Source organism: Lepisosteus oculatus, chromosome 21 (assembly GCF_040954835.1).
Source record: "Lepisosteus oculatus isolate fLepOcu1 chromosome 21, fLepOcu1.hap2, whole genome shotgun sequence".
Classification (NCBI taxonomy): Eukaryota; Metazoa; Chordata; class Actinopteri; order Semionotiformes; family Lepisosteidae; genus Lepisosteus; species Lepisosteus oculatus.
Window position 1 is genome coordinate 9,495,556 of NC_090716.1, and position 21,650 is coordinate 9,517,205.

At 39.8% G+C, this 21,650-nt stretch overlaps 1 protein-coding gene across 4 annotated transcripts in view; it reads left to right on the top strand.

Annotated features, from left to right (window-relative positions):
* Positions 1-21,650, top strand: part of sbf2 (SET binding factor 2) — a 143,117-nt gene that overhangs the window by 111,242 nt on the left and 10,225 nt on the right. For 2 of the 4 annotated variants that reach the window (XM_015338326.2, XM_015338327.2), the window contains exons 18-33: positions 462-632; positions 1,286-1,548; positions 4,311-4,483; positions 4,900-4,973; positions 9,203-9,398; positions 9,986-10,113; positions 11,236-11,411; positions 11,547-11,692; positions 11,903-12,101; positions 12,404-12,600; positions 13,365-13,505; positions 14,452-14,535; positions 17,158-17,232; positions 18,779-18,957; positions 20,417-20,593; positions 20,970-21,071. In XM_015338326.2, the coding sequence (XP_015193812.2) occupies positions 462-632; positions 1,286-1,548; positions 4,311-4,483; positions 4,900-4,973; positions 9,203-9,398; positions 9,986-10,113; positions 11,236-11,411; positions 11,547-11,692; positions 11,903-12,101; positions 12,404-12,600; positions 13,365-13,505; positions 14,452-14,535; positions 17,158-17,232; positions 18,779-18,957; positions 20,417-20,593; positions 20,970-21,071 (2,481 nt within the window). The remainder of the gene's footprint in view (positions 1-461; positions 633-1,285; positions 1,549-4,310; positions 4,484-4,899; positions 4,974-9,202; positions 9,399-9,985; positions 10,114-11,235; positions 11,412-11,546; positions 11,693-11,902; positions 12,102-12,403; positions 12,601-13,364; positions 13,506-14,451; positions 14,536-17,157; positions 17,233-18,778; positions 18,958-20,416; positions 20,594-20,969; positions 21,072-21,650) is intronic. The other 2 variants (XM_015338329.2, XM_006642611.3) reach the window with 2 other exon arrangements.

Sequence of the window (21,650 nt, forward strand, 5' to 3'; positions counted from 1 at the left end):
GGCTCAAGTGCCAAGAACTGACTGTAGAAGAGTGTTTTTTAAATTCTTAAGTCTATGGTTCTAGTGTTTTGTTTTTAAACTAAAAGAGTCAAACAAAAAGAGAATCCATCCAGCAATTCTGTTTCAGTGGGCACTGGGAATGTAAAAAGGCAACAACAATGTTTTGATTTATTGGCATGATAAATGTCCGAAGTCTGTGTATTTTTTTATTGCCAGAATAAAAAAAAATCTTTGGCAGCTTTCTTGTTTAGACTTTTTTCCTATTTTTGCTGCAGAATCTTAATAGTTTACTTTGTTTTTTGGGAAATGGAACAAAGTCATTGCAGTCCATTGAGTATAAACAGTTTGTCCTGAGACACAATAAAATCAAGTGCCTGAAATTTCTGCTGTTTTACTCACCGTAATGCAGTAAAGTAAATGCCATCCACTTATGTATTTTAAATGATTTGTTCCTTTCACAGAAACTGGCTCCAGGTGTAAACCAGTTCGCCTACACTTGTGTACAAGATCATCCCATTTGGATGAACCAACAATTCTGGGAAGCTACATTTTACAGTGAAGTACAGAACCAGATCCGAGCCCTGTACCTCACTACATTAGAGGGCAAACCAGGCATTAGTATGAAATTGAAGGTAAAAACTGCACGCATACATTACAAGTATTTCCTTTTCTCATTAACAATCCTAAGAATCAAATTCTGATTAATGTAGAACTTTTATATCTGGTTAATTATGTTAGATATTTTTTAATCTAGAGTGACATAACAAAACATTTCAAAGAAATATCTAACTCAAATGCATTTTTTTAACATGTTGACAAAACGTTCAGCATATTTTGTCAGACAAAATATGACACAAGTCAGACACAACTAGAAAGTTTCTAGGTGTTTAAGATAACTATGACCTTAGAAACCACTTTATGTGAGATGTAGTTATGACAGAGAATATCTGAATAAAAATATGGGTCTTTGTCAACAGATCTGACAGGATTGAATAAGTATTTTATAGTAGCAACTTCTTCTTTATTAATGAGACCAAGATCAGACAAGTTTGTGGTTTAAAACGAGGATGGACAGTACAGTAATATTGGTGTGGCTGGTGTTCAGCCACATTTTTAAATGCAAGGCTCATATGCCTTGTTAATCCCTGTAGTAAGGGATCAATTAAAAGCAGGCAATCCCTTTGGTATTGTGATCATCACCGTTCTCACACACAAGTGCCTTCAATGGCAGTGGCTAGCTCCATGGGATTTAAATGTACTAACACTTGTCCCCCATGACCCAAAGGAGAGAGGCCCTGCAGCTCAGGACCTGGAGCGGACTGCCATGGACCTGGCGGCAGAGCAGATGCGCGCCTGGCCGGCCCTCAGCAAGGAGAAGCAGCAGGAACTGGTCCAGAACGAGGAGAGCACCGTTTTCAGCCAGGCCATCCACTACGCCAGCCTCATGGTCTACCTGCTGGTGCCCCTGGATGCCAGCAAGAACAAGCTGCTGAAGAGCTCGGCCGCTGGGGACTGGGAGAGTGGGAGCAACAGCATCGTGACCAACAGGCAAGGAAGGAGCGAGGGGCACCTGAAGCTCCTGTGCGCAGCAGGCGCTTTCTGGACAGTCGAAATCCGCTGGAGAAAATTAAGGCACCACACTCTGAAAGCTGCTCGCCGGTGTCGGTTTTCCTTCCCGGTTGATTATTGTTTTAAGAATTCGAGGCCACCAAGCTGTGCCCTTAATATGGCCACGTGTGGTACACACCTGGGTCCAACACGAACACCAAAATATTCCCTTCTTGGGCCCACGGTAACTTAAAAAAAAACAAATCTTTTTTATGATCCAGAAAATCCAAATAGAATATTTGCGAGGAGATTTGCAAGTCGAAAGCTGGTTTCAGGCTGTGCTATTCTTTATTCTAGCTGCCGAACAAAATGGGTTGTGCCTGTGCCAAATTTCAGACTCTTAAAATAAAACTGGAAGTCCTGCACCTGTTATTGAATCTAGCAGGTAGTTTGTATTTTTCAAAACCCCTACAGCCCAAAAATGTTTCAAACATTTCACTTATTTTTGTTTACTTTGCACTTAGTGAAAATGCATGAAAAAAGTCATGTGTCTGATTGGCACAGCACCTCATTCATGAGTTGTAGAATGAATATTTCTTTAGGATTGTGAGATAAACGTGTCTTTTTCCACATGCTCCAGTAAAAACCCCAAACTGTTCCAAGTATTCTTTTGCCAGAGTTGCTACGTGTTCCTTCCTTGCTTCCGTTTCCGTGGTTGTGGGAACTGGAGAACCTCGGGTCTTTTTCTTTCTGATTACAATAGCATGTTCGGTTTCAGAAACGTCCAGGTAGTAGGAAAAAAATGGAAAATGAAAGACAAGAAGTGGAACTGACTCCTTAGACTATACCCACAATGTGCTGCATTAGGAAAAATCCCTTTGTGTTGCTTTTCCCAGAAAACAGAATCTGTTTGCCAAGATGGAGTTTACCAGCGCAGTCTTTTTTCCTGTTAGAGATTTGGCATGCATAAACTAGGGAAGGTTCTCTCTCCAAATTATTACTAAATATAATATATTAAGAAATATGACTGCAAGGAGTTACTCAGATTTCAGGTGTAATTAATATGCGTGTCTTCGCATATCTTTGAGACATGAATAATCACCTGAATAAAGCACATTAGGCCATATAACTCCTTTGGACTGTCCTTGTGGTCAACAAATTAGCTTCTGCTACATAATGATAGAAAATTAGGATCATGGTAACTATGGAGCACACATAGGAGCTTATAAATGTCCTGTCTAAAAATAAACTTGCTTGTGACCTTTCTATTTTTTAGACGAAATACAAAACGTATCATGATCAGTCTGGGAAATAAACAGGAAACCAAATTTGCTGTATCAAAACATGTTCTTCTTGTAGGACGGTCACAGTCTACTGTATCAGATCATGACAGTGCATTTTAAATACGCTGAAAATATCATCAATTTATGAAGTCTAACTTACAACATCCTCTGTAAAACATTGTTTTGAAGTACATCAAACTGAAATAACACTCTGAGGATCTGCCTTCCAGATCTGTGCATTTCAACATTTAACGCAAAGTGACTATGCAGGTCAGTTTTTTCCAATGCCAGTTAAAATCTAATTAACAAATCGTTTAAAGTGTATTATTTAAAGAATAATTTACACCTTTGCCAAAATGTGTATTTAGAAGCACAGTGGTCAGCAATAGTAAAAAATTGTTGATGATGATGAGTGTAGCAAAAGATTCTTTCAGTTATGTTATTCACTTTGCAGGTATGAATTATAGTGACTATATTATTTGAAGTAATATGGTCATCAGTAACAGTTCTACTTGATCTTTGAGGTAGATATTTTGACTTAGAAGAATTCTGACTCTGAATTTGGTTTATAACTATCTGTGTTCTGTGCTCAGTTTGGTCCATTCACTTTTAGTTTATATACACCATGCATTTTGAAGGTGCTGTGAGCAGTAGATTTTTATTTACAAAACAATCAGAATGCAAATTCTGTCCATCTAGACTGAGAGAATTCACCAAATTACATTATTCTAAATAATGAAATATCTTAACTTGCATGTTTTAATTTTTGTTGGAACAGAATTCACACCATAAGCTTGTTTTTAGTTTTTGTACGATGAACAGATATAACTTTTTATTTTATTTTCTAAAAAATGTACTGAAGGATACTTACGAATGACAGAAATAATGTACTGTAAGTAAGAAATGTATCATTCTTAAAAACCTTAACTAGTAAAAATCCAAAGGTGGATTGTAAAACATTTGTTCAGGCTATCAATAGTCAATTTAATTATTACTAATTAGCCAAATTGGTAGTCAAAGCATGCCTTAAAAAGTGAAGCTTAGATTGCAGCTTCAGAAGATGTTTATCCACTGTAAGATAACATTGCACAGTGCATTTAAGATAGATCACTTTATACTGTACAATTTCTTGCATTGGAATTAGAAAATCTTTTCACATACCTCAGCTTGCTCTCCATGAGACACAGGCACACAGACGGGGAGAGAGAAGCTTGGGGTCAGAGTGCAGGGTCAGACATTTATACGGTGCCCCTGGAGCAGTTGGGGTTAAGGGCCTTGCTCAGGGGAGTAGGATTCCTTTATTAAATAGGCTCTGCCGGCCATGGGATTTGAACCGGCAACCTTCCAGCCACAGTGCCACCACTCCACCCACTTTATTCAATTTCCTATTTAATAAAGTAGATAAAGACCTGTTTATTTGGCTGCTCACATTATGCTGACCCCAGAAGCACTGATCAGTCTGTCTGTTGTGTTTCACAGCATTGCTGGCAGTGTGGCCGAAAGCTATGACACTGAGAGTGGGTTTGAAGACTCGGAGAACAGCGACATAGCGAACTCAGTAGTGAGGTTCATCACCCGCTTTATAGACAAGGTCTGCACAGAAAGCGGAGTCACTCAGGACCACATCAAGAACTTGCACAGCATGATACCGGGTGAGTACAAGTGGAACTCCCTGACTTTGTGCCATTTCACAAGCTTCTGTACGCTGAGCGGTCACAAATTATCCAGTTAAGTATTGTAACCATCAAAGGACTTCAAAACCTAGAAATGTGTGCAATAACTACTGTACAGTTAATATCCTAAAAATCAGTATGGTCCTAGCTATTGTGCCTACAAACTCCTATCTTCAAGTCTTTAGCAAAAAAAACAGAATGCATAACATTACTGTATTGTTATATTGAAATGACAGGTATCGATTCTGCTTTTAAAAGCAATATGGTCAATTTAGATCAGGTGGCTTTAACAAAGTGTGCCAGGGGTTGGGTGCGATATCTAGTGCTGTGCAATAAATGTGAATGACCCAGGAGGGGCAAACAGTGATCATGTTCTTGCTCCTTTTTGGATACAGGCATTGTGGCCATGCAGATGGAGACTTTAGAAGCTGTTCACCGGGAAAGCAGACGACTACCTCCAATACAGAAGGCAAGTAGAAGCCAAAGCTAGGGTATGTGTGGAAAATGTATAGCAGTTAAACTGTCCATACATCATGTACATACAGTAGGTCTCTCTATGGATGTTTTCTGGTGCTACTTTTAACTTTTGCATTCGGTAAACTTCCTAGCATCTTTAATGTGTGAAAGAGGAATGCCCCCAATAATCAGAAGAACAACAGCTATTGAAAAAGCTGTTAGATTGTGTTCCTTTATCTTGTGAAAAAAAACAGCTTTCTTTTTATTATTATTATTGTACTCCATATTGAACAATGAACACATTGAGTTTGTGGTCTTTTGTTTTATCATCCCATCTTTCGACAAGGCACTGCATGAGCTGTAACTATAGCATGGATCCAGAGTAATTGAGTTCTGTCTGTGGCAGAGCATATCAGTCTGCGTGTCGCTTGCCATCTGTCTGACATTAATAGCGCGGACCATATTACCCCTATCTTTTGCCAATAGCATATTGAATGTTATGAATCTTGTAAACAATTGTAAGAATGACCCTTGTGAGCCATCATGTTGAATATTTATGGTTTTCAAAGTTGGATCTGCCCTGTCATGAGAATCCTGCTACTGATTTGGCTTGAATACAGTTAAGATAAGGAAGGGTCAAACAAAGCAATACTGTCACTACAGACAACTGTAGTTCTTTCACTGCAGTGTCTAGGAATGCTATGCCACACTGATGATGCATCTGATGATTTTTCACCACCTTTCTGAACCTACTATGAACCTACAGTAGTGTTCCTACTGAGACTCGTCTTTAAAGCTTTAGAGGAGAACCAGCTGGCAGTCTTTTTAGGTGTTAGGGGACTTGAAAGTAATTTATCATCTTGGAATTTAGCCCGTGAACTCTACAGAGATGGCATTCATCACCGTTTTTTTTTTTCTGGAGAAGGGAATTTATGTTTAGATAAAGAAGGGCTGGTCCAAGCTTTCTGCAAATGGCTTTTGACATGCTAAACTATCATACCTCTACTTTGAACTGAAAATCTGCGACTGATAAAATGTTATTTCAGCTTCCATTAATCATGTGCAGGAAATATTTCATGAGTTTTGAAAGGCCTCTGAGAGTGAGCTTGGCCCATTTCTGTTGTACCCTCTTCCCACCACCCGTACTGACATTGAGTTCCCACGAAGTATGAATAGAAGGCATAAGATGCATGTCAGTGACATTTTAGCATACTTCTCAGCAGATATTGAACATGCTCTTTGACATTAAATTGTGAAACATGGCAGTGGTCCACGTGCTGTTTTTTTAAGACAAATAATATGTCTGTTGTTTAGTGTATTGTTGCACGCATCACTTCCCAGGAATGCTATGCTCATGATAAAACCATGAATCTAAGAAGAGATACAAAGAAAAGGAAATGAGTATCACAGTCAACGCAAGTCAATAAAATAAATTGAATGCTTGGCATTGCATTGTGACAGCTGTCACTAATTTCACAGCGCCATAAATGTGCTGTCTGCAGTATTTAATTGTACGTGGGTGAGTATATGTATATGAAGCTCATTTGAAAACCTTAGATGTTGTGAAGTTTTTGTTCCATCATCATTACAAAAATAACTTCCCCCTCTTAAAGAATCACCTGGGAAGTTAAACTGTATTCATAGGAACTGTCTTCTGGATTTATGATTCAACTGGAAGATACCTGTCTCTGAGCAGAGTTTACCTTTTATCTGTGATTATAGCTGTAAATTTTGTCAACTTACAGCCAGTGAGGTGCTTAAAGATTTGACAACTGTGCATATTTACAGTATGTCCATCAGGTGGTATTATGTGCTGATTCAAAAAGAGCTAAAAAAGAGTTCAAGAAAAAAAGCGGGGATCATTTGAAAAGATACTTAACTTCAAAGTTAAAACTCAAGAACAATGAGAGCAAGTCGACTGGATTTTGCTCACTCTTTGGTTGTTGGGTGATGTTGTCTTTCTTTCTTCATTGAAGAGACAGTTCAAAGGGAACTTTTGTTGAAAAGGTTAAATCGGATAACTTTTGTGTTGAGATACTTGCCATTGAAGACTGACTTTATGTTAAACAATTGTCCTGCATGTTTGGTTTAAAAGCAGATGTTTCTAATTTATTTCTACATTATTACTGTTAATTATTTTGTTCGCTTATGTTCTAAAATTGCCCTTCATTACTATCCACCCTGGAGTGTAAATAAATTTGCTGGTTACATTTTACAGTGGTCTTAACGTCACTACATACAGCCGCAGAATTATTCATGTTAAACCTCTGACTTACCCACGAGAAATTACTTGTTTCCTGATGTGCATCAGATCTAGTTATAGAACACTAGGTCCGACCATTCCAGAGTGTTCGCCAGCACAGGGAAACTTTTTACGAGATGTTAAAGAAGTTGAATGTTTTGAACGACCCCGTTCAATTGCATGCTTTGCATGCTGGGCCACTCCTTAATAGTGTCGAACAGGGGGCCACAGTTTGTTATTTAGTTGTTTCAGTACACACTGTATACAAACGTTGGGGGGCTGCACAAAATGTTAACTACCATTCATCATTCTCAAACTATAGGTAATCACACAGTTGAGACCATCTTTCTGGATCTTCATGCTATCTTGCATCTTTTGTGAAAACAGAACAATCTTTAGAAGAGGTATATTCCAACATTCAGGTTTGCAGTCAATTCAACAGACTCACCATGCAAAATCTCAATGGTAACGTCACCTTTTCAATCTCCACCTCAGCACTCTGTCCTAGAACAACTGCATGGCCCTGCAAGAAAAAGTCGGTCAAGTCAGTCATTGGAAAAAATGCAGCACAGTTCCAGAAGGGAGTTTTGGTTCGTTAAAAAATGAACGTCCATGTTTGCACCTAAATGGTCAGGGCCCAGCAAAAAAGTCTGAAAAGATTAGGACCGGCTATGTACAGGATAGAATGAGGGAGAATCCCAAAACTCTGGACAATAATTTGAAACAGTTAAGTCCTAGAGTTATATCCTTTTCATTCTTTAAGAAAATGGTTCTTCCCTTCTAAAAATCACCTGTGGAAAGCTCTTTTCACACACTTCACAGGGGACTTTGTTACTCTCCCTGAGCCATAATCCCCAAGTAAAATTTACCTTCTATCCCCTATCACTGTTAGAACCTCTAACTGCTGAAATTTAAAGTTACAGAGTTGCTAGTAGGTTTGCACAACTGGTCATATGATAGCTTAATACTGTATGTCCGTTAAATCTGTGGTATCGTTTGTTGATTTTTACAATCAAAGAGGCTGAAAAGGGATTGTCAGAAACAATGTCTGGAAACATCTGAAAAACCTGAAAGCATCTCTAGCCTAACCTTGGACTCAAAACAGCAAGGATAATTACAGTTGGACTTACGAATTTTGTTGATTCTTTGGTTTTAATAATAATAACCTTTAATTTACATAGTTTCTTTTAATGGTACATCCTTCCTTCTTTGTTGATGAGACATTTCCAAACTTTGGGTTCTAATGGCTGACTGGGTTGCAGTAATTAACTGATACCTTCACATTGGATTATGTATTGCCAAATAATGGGTTTAAAAAATGTAAATACTGCATGTTTGGGTCAAACATTGATGTTTCTTGTTCATTTTGTCTTTATTGATGTTGATTACTTGGTTTGCTTATCTTCTATTATTTCCAATTACTATCTACCCAGGGATGTAAATAAATGTATTGGTTGCGCTTTAAAGAGCCCATTTTTCCAGCATCATTCTTCCTAACCATGACAATATTCATGTTGATTCCCTGACTTACCCATGAAAAATTCCCTTTTTCCTCCTGCACGTCCGATCTGGTTATGACATGCTACGTCTGGCTGTTGAAGAATTGCAAGTCTTCAGAATGCACAATGACTGCGGTTCTTTACTGTTGTCACCTTTACAATTTCCAAATTTTGCACATGTTGCTGGTTGGTAAGAAACTGGTATTTTTGGGTCATAAAAGAGAATTTAACCATATTGATCTATCTATCCGAGTTCTAAAAAACACTGTACTTGCTTAAAAATCTTCTCCGGTTAAGGTATTCAATTTTTGAAAGCCGCAAGTCATGGACATTTAAGTTTTCTTTATTTTTAATCTACACATCCGAAGTGTGTTGTCCTTTTTAATAAGAAGTGTAGTGGTAAAAACTATTGGTATTTTAAAGCATTCAGTGGCACCAACTCTTTTCCTTTGAGTGTGGTGTCTTGCTGAACTAGTGCTCTTTTGTATTCTTGAAACGTAGCCCAAGATCTTGCGTCCAGCGTTGCTCCCTGGAGAGGAGTTTGTTTCAGAGGGTTTGCGTGTGGTTCTGGACCCTGATGGCCGCGAAGAGGCGACAGGGGGATTACTGGGTGGCCCACATATCCTTCCAGCAGAGGGCGCCCTTTTCCTCACCAGTTACAGGATCATCTTTAAAGGCACGCCGCATGATCCATTAGGTGAGATTCTGCACTCGGGTGAGAAGGGAACTGTGTTTAAATAAACATTGCTGTTTATTAGACTGGTGTTTTCTGTCTTGAAAACTGCTCCTTGCTTCTTTCTTTGCATATTACCACTCTCTACATAAGTACATAAACTCTCTGTGTAAATACACTCTTCTGATGTACAGCTACTGCCTATGCATAGAGAATGTCTGATAGGAGGGTAGTTTTTTGTGCTGAATTTACTAGTGCATTCAAAGTGTACACAGGTGTAAGAGGTACTGCCGTAAATCTAATAATTATGTTTGGCTTACTGTGAGCCTCAGAAATTCTTGACAAGCCCCGAGGTAGATATTTGAGTAGACGAACGACATATTTAATGGGCTCATTCGATCTCCATCTTTTGTTCATTTCTTAGCTCATCATATTTGTTGTTGTTTTTTTCCTCTTGTTTTTTCCCCCATTTCCGTAGGGGAGAATAATAGAAATGTGTGACAATGGATCTCCCTCACACGCACCTTCGCATTGCTTTAGACTGCAGTGCCTCTTAGTGTATGTCGTTTTGTTTGAAGGCGTTAATGTGGGTTCTTTGCTTGGGTTCCCAGTGGGCGAACAGGCTGTGATCCGGAGTTTCCCAGTCTCCACTCTGACAAAGGAAAAGAGGATCACAATCCAGAACCAGCTGCAGCAGAGCATGCAGGAGGGGCTGCAGATGAGATCAGCCTCTTTCCAGGTACAGTACCTTACATGCACTGGCGTGGTTGTGTTTGTATTATGTTGACAGGGGCAACAGCACGTACAGTATATTGATTGAGCTACCTTCTAAATACCAGTGTTGGGCTGAGGCGAGTGTTTTCTAGTTTTCAATTAGGTTGTTTTGTAATATTCATACATTTTCAACACCTGGTCTTTACTTCGACTTTACCATGTTTTTAATTCTTTCTGAGCTGAAGAAAAAAACATTTTAGTGTTAAAGCATGACTTCACACTACACTGTTGAACCACAGTATATCATCACGTCGATTTATGACTTTTAAAACTTCAGAATATGGAATAAATGTAATTCTTCTGATATTTCTGGTCTAAATTAATTTGAAGGTAAATCTTAAATGTAAAATAAAAATATTACATTTCCAAATTCGTTTTCATAGCTTCTTGCCCCATTTTGATTGGGTGAGAGTTTTTTTTGTCTTTTTTATTAACTTCTTCTGTTTGGGTCTTTCACAATACACAAAATGTTGTAAATTTTTTATGATCCATTCCGATCTTTTTACTGAAGTGGACAATCAAAAACATATTTTGGAAGACTGGCTGTATTATCTTCCATTCCAAAGTTCTCCAAAATGATTTGTCAACATGTGGTGTCTATTGTGTATTATCATGCTTTATTTAAGTTTTGATTTCCCCCAGAGAATTCATTTGAGATTTTTTAACTGTAATGCAGTAAAATAAGTGAACTAAGACTAGGTTCTAGAAAAATATAAAGATCTGCTCAACAGAGTGACATTTCTATACTGATTGAACATCATGTAAGAAGGTACAGTATGCCACCTTAGTGGCATCATTGTGGGAAAGAACTACAGTATATGAAACGTAGTTTCACTTTATTTATAATTAACGGCCGCAGGAAGTAGTCCACCATTGATATTCTGCATTGTATATTCAATCAAAGGAGCTTCTTTGATATTTAATGCAGCTCAGTATTGCCAATTGTTTTCCACCGTGTATGAAGATGCAGTAGCAAAGTTGAACTGCTCAGTTTATTTCTTCAGTGATGATGCCCTGATCTTCCCAGGTATAAAACTGCATAAAATATCCGCTGAATGTATTTCAACTTCTGAATTTTTCACTGAAGCTTATTAAGGTTGCGTTCGATGAAGAGGTGACCTCCGAAATGGTGGAGATCTTCAAGAAGCACCTCCAGAGAATCCGCTACCCCCAGTCCATCTTCAGCACTTTCGCTTTTGCAGCAGGGCAGACGGCACCCCAGCTCGTTCTTCCCAAGCAGAAGGAAAAGAACACCTCATTCCGGTGAGCCAGAACCAAGATGGCAGAACCTCAGCCGTCTTTCAGTGGAGCGAGTTCAGCAGGGGAGTAAAGCTGAAGACTGCTTCAACAGAAGACCATAGCCCCCCTGAATGTTTTGTTTTTTGTGTCCCTGTAAAGCACGCTTTCGAAGACTCTGGTGAAAGGCGCGAAAAAGGCAGGGAAGATGACCATTGGGAGGCAGTACTCTGCAAAGAAGAAGACTGGCACCCTTGTGGATGAGAAAGGCAATCACATGGCATGGAATGAAGATGACAATATCTCAGGTGTGCAAAAAAAACCCCATTAAAACAGAGCTCCTCCAAATGCAGACAAAGAGAAAGGATTGTCGTGAGACGTTTTAAATTTAAGTACCAAGACACTCACTTATACTTTCCAAAGTTTTCCAAGCAAGCCAGACTTCTTACTGGTGGGGCACTTGGGAACCGTGTGGCAGTCACTGGGATACTTCTCACACTTGTCCTGCTGTGTTTCAGTGTCGGATGATGGGGAGCTTCCCACCAGCAGCACACTAAAGGCCTCAGAGAAATCCACCATGGAGCAGCTTGTAGAGCGAGCTTGTTTCCGTGACTACCAGCGCCTGGGTTTGGGTACCATCAACACCAGCTCTTCACGCACGAAGCCTGAACAGTTCCGAGTCACTGCCATCAACAGGATGTACTCCTTATGTCGCAGGTCTCAAATGTTGCTTTTGAGTCAAATGCAGCCTACGTGTGCATTCTGAAGCCACCATTCGCTTTAAAACAGTGTTAAAAAGAACAGTTTATTCAATTCGGTGAACAAAAATTGCAAAAGTATGAACAATAGATGTGAATCTAAGCACTTGAGACTAAAAATATTGTGCATAGTTTACAGATTTCCTAAATGTCCTTTTACATTTAGGTTTACTAGATTTTTTTTTTAATGCAGAAAATGGTAGTATCTCATCTCTTCCAGTACTGTTTAGCCCGTTGTTGATCACTTTTTGCTTGATACAGCTATCCTGGGCTGCTGGTGGTGCCACAGTCTGTGCAGGACAGTAGCCTGCAGAAGGTTGCTCGCTGTTACCGGCACAACCGCCTGCCTGTCGTCTGCTGGAGACACTCCAAGACCAAGGCTGTGCTCTTGAGGTCTGGGGGCTTCCATGGCAAGGGGGTGGTAGGGCTCTTCAAATCCCAGAACCCCAGCACTGCAGGTATGAGTCCGAGGCCCAGTGTTCTTAACAGCACAATACCAGACATCTGCAGTTAACACTAGACTTTTTACTAATTGTTGTCAAGTGGTTTATGTTGTTATTTTCATGAATTGTTTTGCTGGCGTCTCATCACTGCTAATCTGCACAGTTAACTTCCGTCACCCGTTTTGATGTTCTGTTTAGTACTTTATTTCAATACACGACCAGTTCTTGGCAAAATCAAGCTCTCTGAGATTCATTCCTACTGCTAATTTATTCATCTTTTTGGAAAGCTCAAGTAAAGGAGTTTTAAAGGAGCTGAAGCCAAGATTTTTTATCTTTATTGCTGTTGCATATGTGGCCTTGTTAAGTCAGGAGATGTGCAAGAACAAATTTCCCAGTATTAGAAAGGAAATGTTGAAAGCTAACCTTGTAACACCTGGCTGTGGGAGATTGGGTCACATATGATCCTTTTCCTAAGAGGACACAAATACTACCCAGCATTGAAGGTACATTTATATTACTTTACTTTTACATCTGTGGCTGGTAAACCTTGATACTGAACGTTATGTGCATGGCCATAAATATACCAAAAGACTTAAAAAAACATTAGAACTTCAGCTTCATGATGAAGATAATCAATCTCATGATGAAGAGAACTTTAATGCAATCCGCAGCTCTTTCAATTAATCCCTTTATCTGAACTTTCACAGTGAAAGGAGTGCTTGTGGTTACGTGAGCAAAACTGGATGCTGATTAACATTACTGGTATAAATGCTTTTTAGCTCCAGCTTTATCATCCGAATCCTCCAGCAGCCTTGAACAAGAGAAGTATCTTCAAGCTATATTGAGCGCAATCCCCATCTACTTCAAAGCGAACGGCAATAACACTCTCACAAACCGCTCTCTCATAGCCCTCTCCCCAGGTACATGAGAGGGATCTGAATCCCTTTATTTTTTATGTTTTTTTATTTGCTCTTGTTCTTTTCTTTCCTTTCAGTAGATTATTTATTCTGTTATTTTTCTCGTTTAGTTTTTAGTTTTTAAATTACTTATTTTATCTCAAATTTCCTACGAACTGCTTTTGGCTTTTGGCTCAAGTCTCAAGTGTTCATATCAACACTTTGCTTTATATGGAGAAATAGATGTGCAGAGCTCATCTTTTGCTGTATATTTTTATGGACAATGGCACTTACTGTATAATTGCAGGCCTTAACCGGTTTCTCTGGCTTTATTGTATAAAATGCATTAAACAGCACACAGGCATTACCATGCCTTGTCTAAAAACACAAAGAGGTTTTGTGTAAAACAACAGACAGCACTCTAGAAGCCTACAAAAATGACATCAATCCCATGAAATTAGTTTTGGAAGAGGGAGTGTAAGTGCATGTTTCGATAAGAAATTGCGCTGTGTTTTGTAAATGATCCCCTCCAACGATAATACCTTAGTGGTTTCACATCACATAGATATGTCATACATTGAACACTTGTGACTTAAAATGTTTGTGTAAAAGCTTCATCGAACACTTTAATCACTGTTTTGTGTTCTCTGCTGAAAGAGTTTTGTGTAATGTATCGCTGGCATAAAATCATGCACACTTTGTTTCTCTTAACACTTTTAAAATCCCTCTTTACACAACCTTTTCCTAATCCAGCCTAATCTTGTAAATGTATACCCATTGTCTGTTAGGATACTCTATTGATTGAAAAAAATAAAGAAATGAGAGACCTTGTTGGCTGAATTAGTAGTCTCAGGTATCAGGAGTAGCTTCCTCTCTAGATATTTTTGTTTCCTGTCCTTTTCTTAAGAGTGCATTTGTGAAAGGTGCTGTTGTTCTCAATCGATGCACCTTTTCTCTTAACGCACTGTAGGCAATGACAGGCGAACGTCAAGAATCCCAAAGGTGGCACCTGTACATTTGGATGTTCACTTCTCCAATAGTTTTACGAGAGGAGGTGAGTGGCTCAGCTCTTTTCTCAAAGAAGCAGGCTCTAAATCAAAAGAGCGCTGCTGCTTTTCAGCATCTAGTCAGTTTACAGTATCTTTTGTCGCGGACAGGTATGGTCACAGGTATGAAAGCAAAGGTCAACTGTAATGAAAGGATTTTCTTCACGTTTGTGCTCCATTTGTTTGGTTATTACTGTAGGTAATAAATTCAGTAAAAAAACAGTAAATCTCATCACTGTAGCAGTTCACTGACTCAACCTGAAATGTCTTTCAGAGAGGAAGAACTGAAGAATAGTTAAGTCTTAAAGGTGGAGGAATGATTAAAAACACACATTTTCATCTATGTTAAGCATGTCCATCCTTAAAGCAACTCTCTGCTCGCACTTAAGGTCCAAACTTGATCTAGTATCATGTATTTGATGGATAGGCAGGATTTTGCCAGGGGGAAAATTAATGTAAATATCCGTGATGTTAGAGCACCTCAGCCAATCATATAACACCCGTACATTATGGGTAATGTGCAAATTAAATTGCTAGGATTTCTGTCACAGGACGTCTGTAAACTGTGCAATTTCCCATGTTTCATGGACTGTTACCTTACTTTTTATAATTAAAGAGATCATTTAGATGAGAAAAATGCCACATAACAAAATTAATATTTATGAAACTATTAAAGCGCTGACTGTGGATATGTGCACTATATATACAGTATATCCCCAGCTGCTGTGCTCTTAAGGGAAAGTTCCTTTTTTTAAATAAAGCAGCTCGAGAGTGTGTGACAGTGATCAGAAGGGCAGAGTTAAGCTATTGCCAATAGCCAGCATCATTCAGTATGTTGTAGACTATCAGGTTTGAGAGGTGTTCTTAGCTCAGAATCAATGAGCATGGTATCTAGGTACCTGATGCCCAGGTAGAACTCACAGAATGAGTTTTAAGTAAGAGTTAGCTTCTTCTCTTTGTACCACCTGTGTGGCAGCACCAGTGCTGCCCTCTTGGCCTTCTGGCCTCATCATTCTTTATCAATTAGTCTAATTTGACTATGGTGATGGAATAATCTTGGGATGGCAGTGCTACCCAATTTAGCAGTTGTAACTTCATGTGCTGGAACTTGCAACTGTTATTCAATCAAGTAGAAACAACTAAGACTAAACTATAGTATTTCAGACCTGATCCAGAAACCGCAAATGCAAAGTATATGTATATTTTTTACAAACCAAGATTTAATTTGTGGAGTCATGCAAATCATGAAACAACCTAAATAAAGCTGCTCATGACGTTTTATAAATTTCGCAAGTGGAGACTTATGGATCTTATAGTACAACATAATGTCTGAACTAAATGTTTGTCTTAATTCAGATCATTTTAATGTTCATTTTTAAGTAAATCTGCAAATTATCACCCAAAAGGGGTTGAATTGCTCTGAAAGATAATAGGAGACCATAATAAAGAACAGAAACTCTGGAAAACCTTATCGCTGAGACATTAATGATGTAGGCAAAATTCTGTATAATAGCTCCCCTGTAAACGAACTCTAGTCTTTCTTTTAATTTGACGTAAAAGTAGAAATTTATGTACCATGTATTCAGTGCATCATTATTTATTTTACTAAAAAATCTTCAGACATGGTGTTATGGCATCAAACCAAGATGACCTTAAGGTCTTGCATATTTGGCAGAAAAATTTCTTCCCATCTCACGAAAGCATTCATCAGCTAGTGGCAGCTGTTACGAAAGAATATTTTAGCATCAGTTCCATTAAAGATGAATAACAAAAAGAAAGCAGATTTCATTTCAAGCTGTGGTAACTGCTAACAATTGTTAAATTTCTCTCCAGTCATCTTTAAAGCAGTGTAATTAATCAGGTGCTGGTTGTGTATTTCAAGTTTTTCCTTGGGGGAGCTGGGAGGTCATTATGAATATCCTATTGTATAGACTTTGAGAACTTGAGAGTAAGGTACAGGGCTCATTTTTGCAACCCCTCAGGTAACAGTCTGAAGAGAATTGCGTCAAAGAAATTCTTGAAAATGTCCAACTCTCGTATTTCTCTCCATTAAGGGCCTCTAATGAATAAGATTCCTGTTGTATTTTAATAGCAAACATATTAATTTTTGTGTTAATCATTATTTAGATTTCTATTAATTAAATAGAACAAATGGTCCAGTAGCTGGAGCTCCTGCTTTTTGCTATACAAGGAGATTGTAATGCTTATAAACACTCCTATATAGGAGTTTCTCTTTAATATTCAGAATGGTATCAATAACATTTGCACTGTGCCTTTGTCTTTCAACTTTGAAATTTGCTTTGAATAGATTCAGTAATAGTGTGGGATTGTCTGTCTGTCCTTGTCCACTGTTCGGCATTTCTGTCAGGTCTCCTTAACCCTTTCACTGTCACTCGCTTAGAATCCCAGAGTAGCTACAATACAGGCTGTTGTGGTGAGTATTCCATGCAGATACGAACTTTGAAATGGAATACTTCCCCTTTGAAAGGGATGATGCCACATGGCAGACGTGTTTCTGAAGCCAGCTGAGCAGGCAGTCAAAGGGTTAAGTGTTTCCACTGTGCCTGTGATTTCAAAGTGATGATTTGATATTTATATGACTTCTTTCCTTCCAACTCTTGCCCTGACAGTTCTTGGGTACAGGGATAAACTATTCCAAAACTATAACCAAAAACCTGCCTCTAAGGGAAGAATCCAGACTCAAGGTACTGTTCTCCAGCACCTCATCCTCATTGTCACCACAATGTTAACCATCCTCACCACCGGGGTGTCAGCTAGAGTATATTCTTCCTGGCTCCATCCTTCCGGTTTTTGTCAGTTTAGGTTGTTAAGTGCTAACCAGAGGCATATGTTTATTTAAATTTTACTACCCAGCCTCGAAGTGTATATGATTTGGTTTCTGTGGCTTTGGTGCATTTCCAAGTCATCTTACTCAAATAAATAAGAATGTAGATGATGGACACTAGACCATCTTCTCATAATGTAAAGCAGATGGGTTTCATTTCCATTGAGGTTGTCAAGTCATGTTTTTTTAGCCAAGTGAAGTCCCTTCTGTGCAGATTGGGCAGTAAATATATGGGTAAACTATTCGGCCACATAGCGAATTAAATACAAACACAACAATCACAGGAATTCTTTAGGTCAGATGCTGCAACAGTGCAGCATAAAGCAGTTGGCATCTCTTAGTCACAGTTCTAGAAGTTAGAGTGCTGTTAAGTGTAGACTTACCAGCTGGTATCATGTTAACAATTGTTCTGTGTTTTAATACTTACAGTACGTTGCTGCAGCGAGGTTAGATTTCATGATTATAAAGTTAATGCAGACAAGAAGATGACTTCTGAAAAGGCTGGCATCTCAGTGATGTGATTATGGATATCATTAGTGACATTATCACATGTATTTTTCCCAAGAAGGCTTACATTTTACTTTTTTCTTGACATTTACTTTAGGAAAATTGACTTTTCAGTTATGGAAGCAGCACCTGGCTTACTTTTATTCACCTTATGTTGGCACCACAACTGGTGATGCTGTTGAACACAATCATATTTTTATATCTCAAATGAATGGTCTTAAATGCTCTGGTTGTTTAAGTGTTATTCCCTAGCTTGATTAAGATAGCCCAGTCTTACCCACATGTCCGTTTCTTTAAGTAGGCTAAATGTGACGTTCTTAAATGTGATCTGGTGTTTCGCTCTTCACTTTTGAATGCAGTTTTAAGTAGATGGGTTCTCAGAAAATTGATCGCATCATGGGCATCACAGGCAGCATGCTGGCTCAGTGGTCAGCATTGCTGCCCTGCAGTACTGGGGACCCGGGTTCAAATCCGTTCCCAGGGTGCTGTCTGCGTGAAGTTTGTATGTTCTCCCCATGTTATGTGGGTTTCCTCTGGGTGCTCCAGTTTCTTCCCACAGCCCAAAGACATGTGACTAGGTAAACTGGCTTCTGGGGAAATTGGGCCTGGTGTGCGTGCGTGTGCGTGTGTGTGTGTGTCTACCCCTGTGCCCATTGCTTGCTGGGATAGGCTCTGGCTCCCCTGCAGTCCTACAGTGGAAGAAGGGTTTAGAAAAGGGATGGATGGATCTCATCACTAGACAGCAAAAACACAGCAAAGGTAACTGGGCAGCAGAATGCATTCTCTCCTTCAAGCGACGGGGACAGAGCTAGACATGGCTGGTTCCGTAACGCAAAGCGGAAAATCGTCCGCGCGGCGCCGGGACTCAGCCCGCCGCCCGTCTCCTGCTCGTCCTCCAGGTGTCTGGGCCAGCCTGCGCTCCAGCAGTCGCTTCCATCACCCGCCCCCCACAGCCAGCGCCGGCGCCAGGCCGGCTGGCCGAGACCTGGCCCCCCCCGCCGGCAGCGAGAGCCTGCAGAACCAGCTCCTGAAACAGCAGGCCGCCCTCTACATCTTCGGAGAGAAGTCGCATCTGAGGGTAAGGGAGGGGGGGGGTCTGCGTCGCCAGGCCAAGGTTACTGGGGGGAAAAGACAAGAGGGGGAGGGAAGGGAAATCCGAGACCATCTCGGATATTGACAAGGGGAGAGGCACAGCTCTTGTCCTTAAATAGGCGATGTCCTCAGCGTGGGCAGGCAGCCATGACGGTGGAGTGCAGCGCAGACACAACCACAGTTCATTTCAGTTTGATTTGGATCTCTCCAAGGAATTGACTCGAGAGTCTGTTCCTACTGACTGCTGACCCCGTAACTGGGTCAAAACCACCACAGAAGTTTCAGTTTAAATATCTAGCCATTTTCTTATTTACTGTGTTGTTGTTATTCATATTATCTCCTGACCTTAGAAATTATAAACAGTTCCCTGTTTTGTTTGTAATAATGCAGATTGTCAGTAGCTAACGAATCCACATGAGTAGTATTCAGGTTATGTGGCTCGATGTGAAATTGATATTATAAAAAGCCGAAGGTTTTATTGGTTTTTGGCAGGAATAAGTTTATAAACTTGTGAAAGTGCTGTGGTTGCTGGCTTTTGCTTGACATCTCTGCTGGCACGTGTTCAATGTGAAAGAAAAGATATGCTGTTGTGCTGGCATTTCAGGGCTGATTTGCCAAGAAGTCGTGATTCTTTCTTGTCTCTTTAAAAATTACCTTGATTTTTTTTTTTGGTAAAAGTAGGCAGACATCCTCTCCTAGAAAGTATCGGTGCCAGTTGTAATTGTCATAGTTAATGTTAAAGTCTGTCCAGTACTATAATTGTAATGGCACTTTAGAGCAAGGGGTTCCCAACATCAGTCCTCAGGGTCTGAAATTAAGCATGTTTTGGGTCTCCTCTGTAGTTATAAAAAGCTTTTCACTTGGGAGTGAATTCGATTAAGTTTAACTGGGCATAGAAAACCTGGGCTCTGGGCTCTGGAGAGCAGAACAAGTCCAGCTTTGAAACACTGAAAACATTGTTTCAATCTTATTCTAGATTTAAAAAAATGTCTAAGAATGAGTCTTGGGAGAGGAAAAAGTCTGTTCAACCTCAATATTTGTAGGTGTGTGTATGGTATATAAATGAAAATTACATTCATGGCCTTGCATTGGTTGTGTGTAGCAGGCATTTTCAAATTCATTCTTTTAAAATTGTGAAATCCTAGCATATTTGGAAAGGCAGATGGCTATGAGACTGTGCAGTAGCAGTTAGGCCACACAGCTCTTTTCAGAGCCAATTGTTTTGCTAATGCCCTCTCCATTCATGAGTTATCAGGGCTGATGAAGTCGAAGAATCTGCTTGGCAGGTCACAATGGCTCCGGCAGATGATGGTTCGAACATTAGGATGGCCCCTCCTGATTCAGTTCAAATATATACTGCAAAGCAGAAGCACATTTTGAAAGTCAGATGGAGCGAGGGTGTCTGGTCACAGTTTTCATGTTGAATCTGGTTTTCCTCTCCACAGGGGTTCAAGCTGGACTTGTCACTGAACTGCGAGCTGGTGCCCATGGAGTTTGCAGATACCAGGCAGGTGAAAGGAGCATTCAAGAAGCTTCTGCGGGCTTGCGTGCCCAGCTCTGCGCCCGCTGACAGCGAAGATACCTTTCTCAGGGCGCTCGAGGAGTCAGAATGGATGCTGCAGGTAAGATGAATGTGAAAGAGAAGGGGCTCCTGGGGTTTTTTTCGGTAAGGCAGGGCGATTTTTTTGGTTTTTGCTTTTATCTTGCCAAGGGGGGAGAAATTTTTTCTTTATTTTGAAAAAAAAAAGAGGCAGCTGTTTACAAAAGGTCACATAACTAGTTTAGTGGAGTATTTGTAATTTTTTCCACTCCATAATTTTAGTCATGTCAAACGGTCATGTACAAGAAACGTGTGCCAAGGCAATCAAGGGTCTGTGGTTAGCAATAGACTTGTTCAATCTGTAACAGCATACAAGGGCACAACAAAATAGCTTTTGAGGCCTGTTTTCAGGGGTTCCTTTTTGCTTTCAATGCTCTAGTCTCTTCTCCTCTCCTCAGCTTCACAAGATGCTGCAGCTCGCTGGGATCCTGGTGGAGTTACTGGACAGTGGTTCCTCTGTGATGCTCAGTGTGGAGGATGGCTGGGACATCACAACCCAGGTACCATACCAAAGACGTTCTGAACCCTGCACGCTACAGCCCCGGCAATGCCAGCATGCCAGCTCCACAAAACCAAGAGCTTCATCTTTCATCTTTCTTGAGTCAGAAACTTTTTGAGCTTTTTTTTTTATTTCGCACATGCTGCTTTGTCCTTTTGTTTTACTTGACATCTGCTCCCATATTTCTGCACGTGTCTTTCTCATTAGATTGGATCAAATTTTCCATAAAAAGAGCTGTCAAAATTGGAAGGTGTCAATGGAAATAGAATCGCAACTGTGTGTCACTTTGCCATGTTTATTTGGCCTATGAAGCCTCCCTTTCGCTGTGTAAAACTAAAAATTATTCCCTCCTGCCAGAAAAGTAATTGTACTATATATACTTATGGTGGTGCACTGATTGACTGGGTAAACCTAATTTTGGCAACTTTAAGCAGCAGCACTTGCTTTCCAGTGCAATAAATACCTATTTCATGTGAGACACAAGTACGTGCAGAAGTCATCTTGAGTATTTTAGAAATCTGTCTTAGTAATAGTTTTTTTTCTGTACCCGGCGACGAAAAAGTAAGTCAAAACTATCTTG